Genomic DNA, 16,098 nt, shown 5'->3' with positions numbered 1-16,098 from the left:
GGGTGAGTCTCAATTCTAGTTTTCTAAGATGGTCCATAGGGATTTCTAGAGCTAGAACCTAGACTCTAAGGAGGAGAAGAAAAGACCTCACAAAAATGAGGTCAACAGTGACCCGGGCACATTCCTCTATCGCGTACGAGCCCTAACCAAGCCCGATTCTTCTTCTCCTCGCTCGGTCCAGCCGCTCGATCGCTTTCTCCTCTCCCACGATCGGCCGCACCTGAGCAGATGCCTAGCTCGCGCGTCTCCTGTTTCGATCGCGAGCTCCCCAGCGTTTGACTTCTCTTTTGCGGGAGCTGCTCGACCGAGCAGCTCGCCAATCGTGAGCTACCTCCTGTCCGACCCTTCTCCTTTTCGAGGCCGCATTTTCTCCTTCCTAAATGCAATCTTTCCTCTCTTGATACCTCATTCGACCGCTTCACAGAGGTATGACCCTCCCCCTTTTCCTGTGGCTATAAAAAACCCACTTTGTACAGTTGTTGAGGTTGGCCGAAAATTTTATTGTAAGGGGGAGTTGCTGCCGGATTTTTGATTCGCTTGAGCTCCTTGTTTGTTCGATTTTTTTGCTAGGTTTCTCGGCCTCCTTGCTGGTTCACTCGATACTTTTGCTTGGTTGTTTGTTTGACCACTGAGGCATAAACCTTTTGCTTCATGTCTTGGTATTCTTGTTTGTTGGAAGTTCTTTTTTGTGGCAAGGTTTAACTAGCTAGCCTATTAGCATCGCTTTTCCCTTCTTGTTACTTCCCTTCTTGTTATACAAGCTCTACAATCTCTTATTTTATTGAAAATGACATCAAATACGTATGGTTTTGGTATCAGATTTTAGGCTGAGGCTTTGATAGCATGCTATACTTTCTTTTACTAAAGCTTCTTTGGGCTTAATGTGTTTCACTTGGTGGATTTGGGGGTTGCATCTTTATGAGGTTCATGTGCACGGGTGTGGTATTGTCCTGCTTCCCAACTCTAATGCACGGTTTTATGCATGTTAAAATATGATGCGTTGCTTGAATTGGGGCATTAAGCTGGCTTATTTTGTATTTTTTTTTTTTTAAAAAGGAAGGGAAGAAAGGTGGGGGGATGTTTCGGCTAGCCTTGTTATGGAGTTTGATAGGGCTTGTTACTTTTCCCTCATTCAATTAATTTCTTAGCTTTGATGTTTACTCTTTTAACCACTTCATATTCACAAATGGTAGCATGGCATGTGGAAGTAAAAGCAACATGGTAGTTTGGAGGAGCTAAATCTCACATTCATGGTTTATAAATATTGATGCATCTCTTTTACCTATGTTAGTTGTATTTTCTTTGGAATGTTAGAGTGCCTATTTAGAAAATCCTTTACTTGCTAGCTGTCTTGGTAAAATCTGAGCACTATTTGGTAGTTTCAAACATGGCTATTTGGGCTAAACCTTGTTTGTGGAGGGCCCCGAGAGGTTCTTTTGTAGGCTTGAAATGTTGGGTTCTTGGCTCTCTACTTGGGCCGCAATTTTGCAATGCTTGGGGAAGTGCTTTGGAACCCCTCTTCTCTTTACTTGTAGCCACATTGCCTATACTCGAGAGGTACATTCCATAGTGTTAGGTTGAGGTAAAACATATTTTTTGATGCAATCCAAATGGTTTAGTGGCTTGTTTTACAAAATCTAAAAAAAAAAATTTGCCTTGTTCTTTTACAAAATCTGGAATGTGTGGTGGCTCGGTTTTGGCCTTATGGAAAGCTGAATTTAATTATTATTGGTTTTATGTGAATCTGAAATTCATATATATTGGGTTCTTTGCAAGTTGGAAACTCTTGTGGTTCTTGATTTGTAAACCATTGGAAACTTGGGGAACTTTGTATAGAAGGGGAATAGATCCTCTCCTCATCGTTTTGTTTATAAACTATGCCATTCACCTATGCTTGCACATCCAACACATCGGCTTTTACTTCTTGCATACTTACCACTTTTACCTCAATACCACTCGATATTTTACTATTTTGGAGAAGAATTGGGGTTTGTTCTTGGGTTAATTAACTGCTGATTTGGAAAGGGGAAATAGTGCGCTTGTTTTAGTGCATTTTGAAGTTTTTTTTAGGCTTTAATGAGACATTTGATGGTTTATTTAGCTGCAATTTGAGAGTTTTTTTTGCCCTCTGTTTGGGCTGCGGTTTTGGTGTTTTTTTTGGGCCTGTTTGGTGGTTTTCTTCTTGCTGCATGAAGGATTTGAGTGGCGTATTTGCAAAATTTGAAATGTTTGGGTAGCGTATTTGCAAAATCTGAAACATTTGTGTGGTCCATTTGCTAAATCTGAAGGCTTTAGGTGTTCTATTTGAAAATTTCGGAGAATCTCAAAGCTTTACATTTGCAAATATATGATATTTTTCGTTTTCTATTTGAAAAGTTTGGTATCTTAAATATGAAATGTTGAGCATGCGTGGCATGGTGGTGACCATTTTTCACTTGTTTGCTTTTCCTTTCTTAAGTTATGGAAGAGACGCCTATGAAATGCTACTTGATATCCACTATTGTTGGTTTGGAATAGGTTCAGGAGATTTTCTTCGCTCCCCATCTTGCTGATTTTTGGAAGAAATACAAGTTTTGTTTTTGGAGGGGTTCGAAGGCCATTAAATTCCTATTTGTTTGCAATATTTGATATCGAAGCTTTATCTTTTATACTTATGAGAAATAAATTCATTTCAATGGCTTCCTCAATTTGTTATGCAATGAATTTTAACGTTTGCCCTTCAATCATATTTCATATGAGTGCACTTGGGAAACTCAATCACATCTTTTGTTGTTCAACATGGATAAGCTTTGGATACATATATGTTATGCTACATTTGATCAATAGTAAGTGTTGGTACTGCACCTGTTAGAGCTTATGCATGGATTCGTGTTGAACTTGGGCTGATTTAGAAGCGATTGATACAAGGTTTTGAAACACCTTGGTGCGGCTTTGGAGCAGATTTTGAACATTGTTTTGAAGCATGATTGGGCTGCATTTGAGGCCCTCTTTAGTGAGATTTAAATTGCATTTTGAAGCTTTATTCGTTAAAGTTTAAGCTGCATTTTGAGGCTTTTATACATCGATTTGGGCACTTTTAAGTGTTGATTTTTGGAAGCGTTTAAGCATCTTTTTGGACTGATTTGATCATTGTTTTGAAAGAATTTAAATGTCTTTAGGCCGATTCACTTGCGGTTTTGCACCTTGCTTAGCTGATTCTTTTTTCAGAAGTGGGTCGGCCTCCTCCACTTATTTGGTTTTGTTTTCCTTTTTCTTGCCACCGGTTAAGTTAAAAATGAGAATTTCTGATTTAATTATTTTCAGGATTGGTTTACGACCTTAAAAAAAATAAAAAAAGAAAGGGGAGGGAATAAAAAAAGTTGATACTTAGTCTGTTGAGATGATTGAAACATAAAGGGGAAATATGGTAGCCAACAATTCATTATTTCTTTTATATAAGAAAGATAAAATTGTAATTAGGAGAAAGTAAGAGCTTAAATGATTCAAGAGTTAGGGGCATGATTGAGAGATCAATAGACTATCAATTAGGACCCCCTAAGCACTGGATAGACTTAAGCTCAGTTGTTTTAATTAGGATTGAAACACATTTCACGAACCTTTTTGCCAAAATTATAGGTTTACCCCCTATGTCTTAAGAGCATGATAATGAGCTAAGTTTGATTTAAACATGTTCGAGGATTAATTGAAAAAACACTTAATTGAGGACAAAACACTTTAAAACACTTCAAGTTTAAGTTAAAGTGTAGGCCTCCTAGATTTTAGGTCCACACCCTAGGTGAGAGTTCATCTACCTAATTTTCAAATAGACACTGAAACTGGGCGCGACCCTAATTCACAAGTTAGTTAAAACGATAGACAAGATATGCATTAGGCTGTGGTTCATGACTGATTTAATTAAATCAAATAGTGAAATTTTCATCATAACTTGATCTAAAATGAAACCCAATGTTTTGAGATTTGAGCTTGAATATTACACTCAAATTCTTCAGGCAATTTGGGACATTCCCAATGTCATATATAAATCTCCCACCGCTGGTTCTTTATTTGTGACATTGTGTTTTGTTTTATTTATGTCTTTTTTTCCTACGATTTGTTTTGAGTCTCTGTGGGTTAATTTCAGTTTTCCTCAGGGCTTTCCATGTGCTACTCCGTCGTTTATTCTGCTATACATAAACACATGTTTGTCCTGCTAGCTAAATTTCTCTACTATACTGTCACTTGCGATGTTGATCTCATTTACAGGTGCAACAATAACAAGAAACTCAGACACCCAAAGTTTATAATACAGTTATAGCACTTTACTGTATTTTCTTATATTGCTTTTATTTACCGCACTTTTATTTACCGCACCTTATACATTTACCGCACCTTATACTGTTTTCATTTATTGTTCTCCCTTATAACATAGTTTGTTTATGCATGCTTTAAGTTAACTACAAAACCTTTAGGATATAGCCTGGTTTAGGAGATATACAACTACAAGTCAGCAAATAACAATATTGCACATTCGCATATAAGACACTAAACTTGAAACTACTATTACATGGGACATGAAGCAAGTCTTCGTGGGCAGCATGACCAGAACGTAGTGGACGAAGGATGACGATCTACAGCAAAAAAAACAAGTTCACATCAGCTAAACCTTTCTGTAGAATAAATAACAACTCATAGAACTTCGAGGTAGTTTTCATAGGACTTCGAGGTAGTTTGCTTAGCGCAACATAAATCCTTGCATATTATCTTTAGTTGTGCAATTATAAGTCCTAATATTTTTAGGATTCCGAGGTTACCGTTTGATACAGTGTAAATCCTCATATCTTTCTAGGCTATTTGCACGATCAGATATCGTGCGAATGTAAGTCCTAAATTCTAAAAATAAATTGCAGGATTAAACATTGAATAACATTATTTCAAAGACATAAAGCCAAACAATAAGATATTTGAGAAACCACTGAGGTTTTCCTCGGATTTGTGGTTTCCTCGATTTTTTTCCTCAATTGGATTCCTGGAAATAAATGTTCCTATTTGAGCCATTCTCATTTGATTTTTCTGTGTCCAATCTTGGAAACCTAAACTTTGAAATCTTGAAGACAAAACCACTGATCTTAAGCGAAGATGTAATTAACTATAGTAATTAACTATAGGGATTTGCCTCTATAGAGAACTTGGAACCCAGGTAAAATAAACTTTATCTAATCCTTATATTAGGTGATGAAACTTGTCGTCCATGCATAAAATATTTTGCAGACAAAACGGATGTCACAAATTTTTTAGTTTAGGTGGTTGAGCCTACTGTCAAGTGTTATGCTTATCTTTCGGGATAGTGTATTACTTGTGGTATCACACTCATCCATCCAAACTATTCAATATGTGAGACTCGTTTGGTCCCATATGTTTTTAAATTAAAATGTTACTTTCAAAAAACATATTTATATCAAATTTTTTTTTTATATTTACGAAAATCATTCTTTCTTTAAAAAAATAACGGCCGACAATAACACCCACACCCACTATTTATAATGGGGACCAAGACTCAATTTAGGAAAGTTTTAAAATAAGAAAAAGTAATAAAAAATTCAATTTAATAAAGGGATTAATATAATGTAAATTCAAATTTAGCAAAGAGGAATAAAATATTCAGAAAATCTGATTTGGAAATCCAGTTTAGTAAAGGGATTATAATGGAAATACAAATTATGAAGGAATAATAAAAATATTCAGAAATTCTGATTTGGAAAGACTTATATTCAGAAGGTGCTAAGAAATAAAGAGGAGAAGGGGAGAGAAGGGAGAGTGAGGAGTGGCAGCCCCCTTCTTGTTGAGGAGCGGTCGGTCCTCCATATCCCACCCGTTAGTTCATCTTAAGGTAGGCAATTTTCATTTTTTGGAGGATAAACATACACTTTTGTTTATTGGCTTTATGCTTGATACTTGTAATAAGTTTCTTAGTATTTAGAATATATTAGTCACGCCTTTGACATATAGTTAATTGTTATATATGGTCTCAAAAATCTTATTTAATGTTCATATTGAAAGATTATGATGAGTGTAGATTTATGCTTTAATTGTCACATAATTTTCTTTATTTTGAAATGATCATTTGATAACAAGACTTGTTATCCATTTCATTATATCTTTAATAAAACTAGCTTTAGGGTCTGTTTGGGGCAGCTGCAGCTGATTGAATAATCTGCTGATAAGCTAGATGATGTGGCTATTACAAATTTTTATTTTTTTGGAAAAGTCAGACCGCTGCCTGAAAGCTGTCGGTGTGAAAACATTGTTTTCTGCGTTTTGAAAACGCATAAGTTGTCAAAACGCAGTTTACCCAAACAAGCCAGATGCATTTTCAAAACGTCATCGCACCAAATAAGCTGCCCTAAACGGACCCTTAGTCATATGCACTATAGAACACCTGTTAAATATTTTCTTATTACATTTATAAAATATGAATGTTTATTTGCAATGGATGTTTAAGTTGATAAGATTCATTTGGATATTGGATAGTCGGGTTAACCTGTCTGCTAAATGACGACTCTTTAGAAATCTTTAGGTTTTTATGGTTGTGTTTACCTTTTGGTCTTAAGGTTTTTTTAGTAAAACCAATTATAGATATATTAAAATATAAAATGAAAATGATAAATGATTGATGAGCCCACCTTAAATAATTATGTTTGATGTGGTTGCATGTGAATATGCTATCATAGTAATGTATTAAATACCTTTTCTATATCAACAACATCACATTGTAAATCATTTTAAGACATGTAAAACTTGTTTTTTGCCATGAAATTTCATGCAAGTTAATGATTCAATGTCATTCATTACGCCGCTATTACATTGTAAAACATGCATTTTCTTTTCTTCATGCTGTATTCTCCATGTATTGTCATTTATGCTTTAAAAATTTGTTATTATTATTGAATTGTCAAATGCATATGTTTAACACTTTTTATAATAGATTATACTGTAAGAATTGTAAAAAAAATTAACTGACTGTGTCGGTTAGATAATTGACAAGCATGTTACACTATCAAGTGATGAATGAGATTCATCTCAATTGAAATGTAGTGCAAAGGGAGGGAGGGAGTACCAACGTACAAGCGAGGCAAGTGGCGATGTTGCGTCCATGTTGAACTAAAGTATCGTGACTTAGTCCAAGCCCAAGACATTTATATACATACCCTTTAATATCATGATGCCATTAAAATTTGCCTAAATTGTAAATAAATAATAATTTACTTGACTTAAAGAAATCTATTGCACCACCTACTTGACCCAACTAAACGTAAATTTAAATATTATATGTTAAAATCATGCACTATTTCATAATATTGAAAATATTTGGGCGCCCACACCCTTTTCAATTTAATGAGCGCTAGCAATCAAATTTTTTTTCTATGTGGGAATGAAGTTCATAATAGACTAATAGTGCACTCACATTGAACGAAGTTTCACAAAAACATGAGCATTTACATGCACACCACCCAATTCCTCTGTATTTACACATACAACACCTAAACTCTATATGAAAAAAAATAGTAGTATTTTTAATGTGATGCGGATGCATAAGAATTGAGTGGTATGTAAATATCTGTATTTTTATTCTTATTTTTGCATTTTATTAATTATTTAGTTTTGTTTTCTCTAAATTCTTGTTTGTTAAAACCTCTTATATATATGTAATAAGTTTTTTACACCCTAAAAAAAGAGGTTGGTTTTGTCCCCGCGTGTCCTTCAAAGCTGGCGAGCGATCTTGATCCGAACCAAGTGAGCATGCATGACTCACACATAAAGAAAGATGGAGCCACTTGTAGGAGGGCCAAAGTAAGCGAACATCACATGGTGTTTGGGATGGGAGAAACCTCGAGATTGTGAAAGACAATCGAGCATACTGAATGACACGTGTGGGGGACGAGCTTCAACTACAAACTGAGAAAAAATAAATGGCAGAAGGTCAGGGTTATTTAATTTAATACATAGCTATTTTGATTTAAATTTTGCCAATTTTTAATATTAGATTTTCATTGAATAATGTCAAAATTCGATAGTTTCAAAGTATTCGAATCAGTAGGTTGAAAGGAATCGTTGAGTTTATTAGCAAAAAAAAGAGCAATCTAGATAATATTTTTAACTCTTTTATTTTGTATAAATACTTAGTTTTAAAAAACATATATTTGAGAATTTTGATTTAAAAAATAATAATAGATTGATAAAGATGATTAGAGAATTGATCACATGAAGTTGATGTCCAGGACTTTAAAAAATGAATAAGGTATGTGAGATATGCAACTTAACCATAAACACTATGATTTGATGGATTTAAATAAAGATTGTCTTTAAATTATATAATTAACTTATTGATATTGAGTTTGAAATTTAATAAGTTTAAAGAAATTATTCAATAAATTATTTGTGTGATTATATACTACGTTAAAGGAAGTGATCATTGAAGATTAAACAACAAATTAAATTAATTAAAAATCAAGGTGAGTAATTACATTTTCACTTGTACTAAATATAATTATCTTAAGTTTAAAAATATTTTTAAATCAATTAAAATCATATTAGACATTTTCAAATTATTGTAGGCATTAAAAAAAAAATTTATTGAACATTCAAATTTACTATAATCATATAAACAATGTAATATTTTTTTAATAATGTTCATACATTGAATTTATACTGAAAAGATTAATGTATATTTTAATTAATTAAAACAAGTAAAAAAAAATAAATTAATTAAATGTATAATTCAATCATCAAAGCCACCCATTTATAGTACTATTTGGTAACACTATGATACTAATGCACCAAAATAAAATGAAAAAGGAAAATAAAAATATTGTACCTTAAGTGATATAAAATTTTAGATTGTGTTCTTGAGATTACTTCCTGAAAGAAATGAAATTGAAAACATTTAAAATATTCTAATTTAAAAAAGTGGAAATGTTTAAAAGGTTTAATAAAATGTAATAATAACGTTTAATCATTATTATTTTTTTGCATTTGTGTTACAACATTTGATAGAACTGTAATTCATTATGATGTTATCTAACTTATTGTTTAACTACTTATTTCAATAAAAAATGATTTGAATTAAAATGATAGACAAGAGAGTAGTTTTATAGAAGAAAATGAACAAATGAAAATATTTATTAAACTTTAGTTTTTTTTTATAACTTATATTATTACAAACTAAATATTCTTACATGTATGAATGATGTATATGAAATCTTGTGGTTTAGTGACTCTCTAGTGTTTTGATGTTATCCTGGATTATTATATATCATAAAATTTTGTATCTCTATCGTTCGACCGTCTGTTTTAGCCTTGAAAATGTCAAACTCTCAGGCTAGGTTGTGACATCTACTAGATTGTTTGGTGTACCGTCATTACAGGAGCAAAGTTTTTAGTAATGGTATTTCATTTGATGCTTGAGTTTACTTGTTCTTTATGCTTAGACTTATATTGGGTATGAATAGTCTTTGTTTATATAGTTATTTCTCTCATTTATTTTTACTAGTCATTATTTTCTTTGTTGAACTTTTTTATATAGTATGTTTTTTAATAAAATATGTATTTTCTTATGTTTATTTTTACATGCTATGCTTATAATTATTTCTATATTAAACTTTATCATTCTGAGTATCAAAAATGCGCAATTGGTCTTAAATTTTGAAGTTATCCCATGACTCAGGTACAATTCTTTCATCTTGTCTTGTGTTGCGTATTGCCCCTCAGAACTAGGATGCGATCATGTCGCCTTAATTACAGTGGCGCGCACATGTTCACTTGGGTTCTGTAGGTTTGCACATGGTCCATCTCAGTGTATTGCACATGGGTAAACTTTGGTCCATGCCATCTATATTCCTGATTTTCAATTTTTAGCCAATGTTTAAAGTGGTTCAACTTTAAACATTGTGTTGCGTATTGTGTACCTTTATATATTAACCTTTACCATCCTGAGTATAAAAAATGCGCAATTGGTCTTAAATTTTGAAGTTATCCCATGACTCAGGTACAACTCTTTCATCTTGTCTTGTGTTGCGTATTGCCCCTCAGAACTAGGATGCGATCATGTCGCCTCAATTATAGTGGCGAGCACATGTTCACTTGGGTTCTGTAGGTTTGCACATGGGTAAACTTTGGCCCATGCCATCTATAATCCTGATTTTCAATTTTGAGCCAATGTTTAAAGTGGTTCAATTTTTCTTCATTTAGGCAATTTTTTTAAAGCTCTTTAAAGCTTGAGTAGAGATTTTTGTTTTGTGATTTACACTAGCAGTGTTTTTTTTCCGACCCCACGTAGTGGGATTAAAGTTTTGTCGTTGTTGTTTCAAGCTCTACTTCTTTCTTTATCCACAAACATAGCCTTTATTACATCTACCATCAATGAGATTCAAGGTACGTTGCACATGGTTGCCATTGGATGCTCTTTTATTCTATTCCTTTGTTTTTTCTTATCTCTGACGCTAACAAAATTGAAAGAAGATGAGGACTATTTTGAAACATTCTGTTCACAATCCCAAATGGAAATACGGATTGATGTTTGGAGAGTGATTGTAATCAAATTACTCAAAATCAAACCCATGCCACTTCTGCTTGTGAACATTTCTCTTGTTGGGTAGTTGCATATGCTTTACGTCTTAGTGCTTGGTCACCATAGATTTCTGGCAACTCAAATAGTGACCATTCTTCTTTCCATTTTTGGTTAATGGGCAAGCTCTTTATCTTATTGCACCATATAGTAGCATTTGCTCACCCATAAGCAGAAGTTTTTTATGACATTCCATAGTAAAAATATTAAATTCTTCTTTGATTTAATATTAAATTTTGAAAGCTTTTCTATTATCAAGAATGATAGATTAATTATTGCACATTTTGCTCATAAAGCATTGAGTTCTGCCAAGCTTCTCTTGAGCGTCAATTCCAAGACATTCAATCACTGCCTGCAATCCACTCTAGTGTCATGTCCATTATAATTTTATATTTTGAAAGTACGGAATGACTTATTTTACTGCAATTATGGAGCCATATTTTTCATTTATGTAGAATAAACTTTCAAAAATACTATGCACCATCAAGTGGGTGGTAGACCTCATCCATTTCTGAAATATTGTTATAAAAACTGGAGCCGTAATCTAAATTTGTTTTTTAAGCTTCTTGCTATTACTAGACTTGTTGTTCTAGGGATTTATATTCATGGTCAAGGATACCTGCTCAAGTCCCATTCAGGTGGTTGCGCCCCTACTTATTGAATTTCCTATTGGTGTCATTCCTCTTTTGACTCGTGGAAGGAGGTTGTATGCGATCATTCCAAATGAACCAAGGCTTATGCTTGCTAAGGCTGTTTTTGCCGTTTGTGCAGTTGAGGCTCCGCAAGAAAGTCTTGTTATTTGGCAAAAAGATTCAAGTTGTAGCCTTCATCTTTTAGCGAACTTGGTTCTGACCAATATTACAACTTTAATATCCTTCTGCCTATTTTACTATAAGTCATGTCATTATTGCTTCTTCATCTTGATGAAATCCATAAATGAGAATTGCGAACTCAACATCCTAAACAGCCATCTAAATAGCGGCGTGAAATCGGGTTTGATTTAGGTCTAACTCGAAATGCACCCACCAACCTGAAACTGCTTGAACCAAACTCGTCAACGTGAGTTTTACAATCTATCCTGAATCTGACTCATTCAACACAATTGACCCAAAATCTAACCTGAATAAGATTTTTAATATAAAGCATAGCAAGTATTGAGTCAAATTTTAGTCGATTTCAGGTCTGTTTTTGATTGTCATGTCAATTACGTGTTGCACTGGTCATTTTTGGGTCAATTTTGGTTGGCGAGTCAACCTGAACTCAATTTTAAAACTTAACTAGTTAGGATTTGAGACCAAAACCCGAACAAAAAAATAATCCGGTCAACCTAAACCTAGATTTTTTTAGTCTATTTCGGGTCGGGTGAGGTGCCGAGTCAATTTTTGAGACCCTTTCGTTTAAACCTTTAACTCCAAAGTTAGTGGTCATATTTTCTGTTGAAAAAAAAAATATTAACTAGAATGTTGAAGGGGTTTTTCTTGGCTTAAACCAATATACCAGGCCCTAAGGCCTTATATGTGTGTGTGTGTGTTTGCATGTGTTCGTCCTTTTTTGCACGCTCTACCTGCTCGCATGCCTGTCATGTGTGTGACCCAATATTATCAAGCTCAAATGAGACCTTGTCTCGCTTATTTTGCAATGCTATTTTTAGGGTGGAATGCCAGGTGCCGCACGTTTGAGGGATTGCAAAATTCTTCGAAATATCATAACCAAACAAGCTGAGGAAAAAAAGTTATATGGTGCTATATGTGCTGCTCCAGCTGTTACGCTTTTGTCATGGGGTTTAATGAAGAGAAAGAAGGTAATTCGTTGTCTTCTTTTGGTACCATATTCAACCCAGATTTGTACTTATTCTCTATTTCTCTTTAAAGGAGACATCAAATAAGTTAAGCCTGCATTACTAGATGACTTGCCATCCAGCATTTATGAGCAAGCTTCCCACCTTTTGGGCAGTCCAATCAAATCTCCAGGTTTCAGGAGAGCTCACCACAAGTCGTGGTCCGGGGACGACTTTTGAGTTTGCACTGTCATTTGTGCAGCAACTTTTTGGTGATAAATCTGCTGCTGATGTTGGAGAATTGTTGGTACGTCTTGGTTATGACATTGCACTTAGTATTTCTCTACATACTTTCCACACATAAATGCATATGGAAGATTTACATACATACCGAGCTCAATTCCTATCTATTTATGTATCTAACACCTAAACTTCAATTTTAACATACAAGGCCACCTTATCTATGCATGGAAAGATGTATTTCACTTTTTAGAAGTTTAAATGGTGGTTATTTTGATATGATATGAAAGATTTGAGTGTTATGCATGTAAAAAATAAAGTTTAGGTACCAGCTGTTTTTTATTGAAAAGTTTTTATGAACTATGGAAAGAATTAGTTCCTGTAAACCGGTTCTTCTCCTTAGCTTTTCAGTAAGGAATGAAGTGATGGAATGGGGTATAGAGAAGGCAACAGCTCCTTCAATAGCTGCAATGAGTTCATTTTTGAGAGATTTGAAAATAGGATATCTAACTCTGAAGGAAGAGAGGAACCTGAGTGGGCGAAGGATGCTTTTTCCAAGCCTTGCCACACCTCTTTTATTTATTACTCATATAGCCAGTTGCCATTTTAGCCACCACGTTTGAAGGGAGTTTTGAAGGAGAGTTTCTGATTCACAATTGGATAACGAATGAAAAAGATGAGTTTGTTTTGATAAATGTTTTCAAAGGTAGAGACTTAAGGTGGGGGCACTTTACCTTTTACTATATAAGCCACATGAAATTTATATTTTTAATATTTCATAAATAGGGAATGTAATGAAGCAAATCATATTTAAGAAAAAACTGAAATTAATTTAAAAAAATTCAAACTCCTTAATCATATGATTCAATTGAGAGAAGTGTCAAAATAGTCTCTTAACACTTTATAGGGGGCCATTTTAGTCCCGGAGCTTATAAAGTGTCTATTTAGTTCCCACAATCTTTAAATATAAGCTGAAGTAGCTCCACATACGGCTATTTCAGACCCAATTTAATGAGTATGAAGACTAATTTGATACATTTATAGACTCCGGGACTAAAATGACCTAATGGAAATAGCCAGGGGACTACTTTGGCATTTTACTTGTTAATTGTTTTAAAGTGATTTCTCATGATAGAAATTCATGGGCATGTAGATTCTTTGGTGCGCCGTTTCTTCAATGATGAGTGATGTTGGCGAGTCACTATCTAGCAAAGATGAATGATCTTGGTTGGGCTTAGGGCTTCGACATCATTCATGATGCAAGGAAGATGAAGGCAAGTCAGGCTGAGGGCCTTTGCGAAGACAAGCAGTAAGTTGGTGGGGAGATGAAAATGATGTGAGAGTCGTTGGCGAGATGTGCGGAGAGCTAGAAGAAGATGCATGCAATGCAATGCTAGGGAGATGAATGTAAATTGGATTTAGGTTTTCATTTTTTTGTGTATTTGTTGGAGAGGAATCAATTTGATTGATTTAATTCATACTATACTAAAATAAAGATAATCATTTTCTTCATTCGTTTATTAAAAACTAAGTTACCCATTAGGAAAATACATATGAAGATTGAAATTTCAAAGTTTGCCAATTTAAAGTAAGCTACTTTCAAGCATAATTGACCGAGTTTTATTAAGATCCAATTTTTAGTCATTTACTAATTTAAAGTAAGGGAAGTTAGGCTTTCTTTCTTATTTTTTATTTATGTTTTTTTTTAGGATTTTATTGTGCTTAGTCCTTTTTTCTTTTAGCGTATTTTTCATATATTCTATTCTCATCTATGCAAATTAAATTTTGTTATGTAGGTGAATGTGCTACTTGCACTTTTTTATTTTGATTTTTTTTCATGCTAATAGGGTAGTAGAAATTCAGTGTTTTGAATACTTTTCATAGCTTGTAATCTTCTCTTGGATTTTATCTCTCTAAAGTTATTAATTAGCATTGGCTTTTTCCTATTTTTTCATTAAAAAATTTTGCTATATAATTCTGTTCTCCTTTTTGTTAGATGCTTGAACTGGGTGGAGGCCTTCTCTTAAAGAAAGAATTCAATAAGGTTGATTGGTCATTTGGTCAAACTCCTCGTGTAAGTTGTTTTTAACTTCAATAGAGTAGTTAAATTCATGTATTTATATTAATATTGCAAGCTAACCATTATGGGTTGTTTGTTGACCCTCCTGCCTAATACATTAAAGCAACTTGATATTTGTTGTGAAAATGAGGTTTCTTTTGGATAATGGCTGTGCCTTCTCAAATTTAAACATACTATTGACCTTCTTGTAAGTGAAATTGTGTGAGCGTTATGTTAGGAAGCGGAAAAGAATAGGTGGAGGACTTGAGAGAGGCTACAACTGTGAAGAAATCTCAAGTAGTTTTGGAATGAGAAGGATTTGGGGATTAAGAGTCTGCTTCGGCGAGGAGTTCAGTAACAAGTCTGTGTTAGGAATAAACAAAAATGTGAGGAGCGTGGGGGAAATAGGATCGAGAGAGAAAAACATGAGGGAAAGGTGGGTATAAGAGCTTCTACAGCGGGGTCTTTACCTATACGAGCTCATTGAATCACTTGATTGCTTGGTTTTTGATGGTGCACAAGGAAAAAAAAAACGATCGACCTATACCTGTGTTTGTTTTCTCAATATAATTGATTTTTATAGCTTTTGAAATAAGAATATCAATCAATACTATTACTACTAGATACTAAGTACTAACAAAAAAAATATCAAATCTAAGATCATTAGTTATAAATTGAACATGGAATATTAAAAACATATGCTTTTAGCATCATATTCAACATAAAGTCAAATGGAGATTCCAAGATCATATTTATAACAAAACGTAATAACTTGTATTTTCATTCACTTTTTATAGAAGTTATGTTGGGTCTGGCCTACTTGGTAGATCCCTGCAGTTTAAAAGATGTAATTTCCTTGTATTGTGAAAGAGCAATTTTTTGCAATTCTTTTTCGCTGATGTCTGGTCAAAATGAAACTTACTTCTTCTCAATATTGAATGCAATTACACTCTTTAAGTTTACTATATGCACATTTTGTTGTCATCGCTGCTAATGAAATACACTTAAAGTTTTTGTTGATTGTTTTATGAATATTAAGAAAAGGCTCTTTAGTCCAAACCAGCGGATTCTTGTTACAAATATATTTGCATTTAAAAACCAGTGGATTCAGATTACAATTATGTTTGCATTGCAAATGCGTGAATTTTGTTATATAGACCTTTTTTAAGGAAAATTTACATGCATACCACACAATTCTTATATATTTACTAACCTAACATCCAAAATTTGATATTTACACTTTTAACATCTCAGTGTCATAAAACTTTGCATTGAAGGGTGTCTTTCACTTTAAAAAGGGGTGGCGATGGTGGCATTTTTGATATGGTGTTAAAAATTTGAGTGGTATGTTTGTAAATATATATGTAAATACATACGACTTGTGCGTAATTGTCGGCGTTTAAAAGGGGGGGGTTAAGGTTG

The 16,098-nt window shown here is 33.7% G+C and overlaps 1 protein-coding gene across 2 annotated transcripts in view; it reads left to right on the top strand.

The window, feature by feature from the left end:
- Positions 1–16,098, top strand: part of LOC110032405 (protein DJ-1 homolog C) — a 53,526-nt gene that overhangs the window by 21,526 nt on the left and 15,902 nt on the right. For both annotated transcript variants that reach the window (XM_020736036.1, XM_020736035.1), the window contains exons 3-5: positions 12,252–12,401; positions 12,505–12,684; positions 14,614–14,691. In XM_020736036.1, coding sequence (XP_020591695.1) covers positions 12,252–12,401; positions 12,505–12,684; positions 14,614–14,691 — 408 coding nt within the window. The remainder of the gene's footprint in view (positions 1–12,251; positions 12,402–12,504; positions 12,685–14,613; positions 14,692–16,098) is intronic.

The sequence above is a fragment of the Phalaenopsis equestris genome, unplaced genomic scaffold (assembly GCF_001263595.1).
Source record: "Phalaenopsis equestris unplaced genomic scaffold, ASM126359v1 Scaffold000938, whole genome shotgun sequence".
NCBI lineage: Eukaryota > Viridiplantae > Streptophyta > Magnoliopsida > Asparagales > Orchidaceae > Phalaenopsis > Phalaenopsis equestris.
This window is presented reverse-complemented; position numbering and strand designations above follow the sequence as displayed.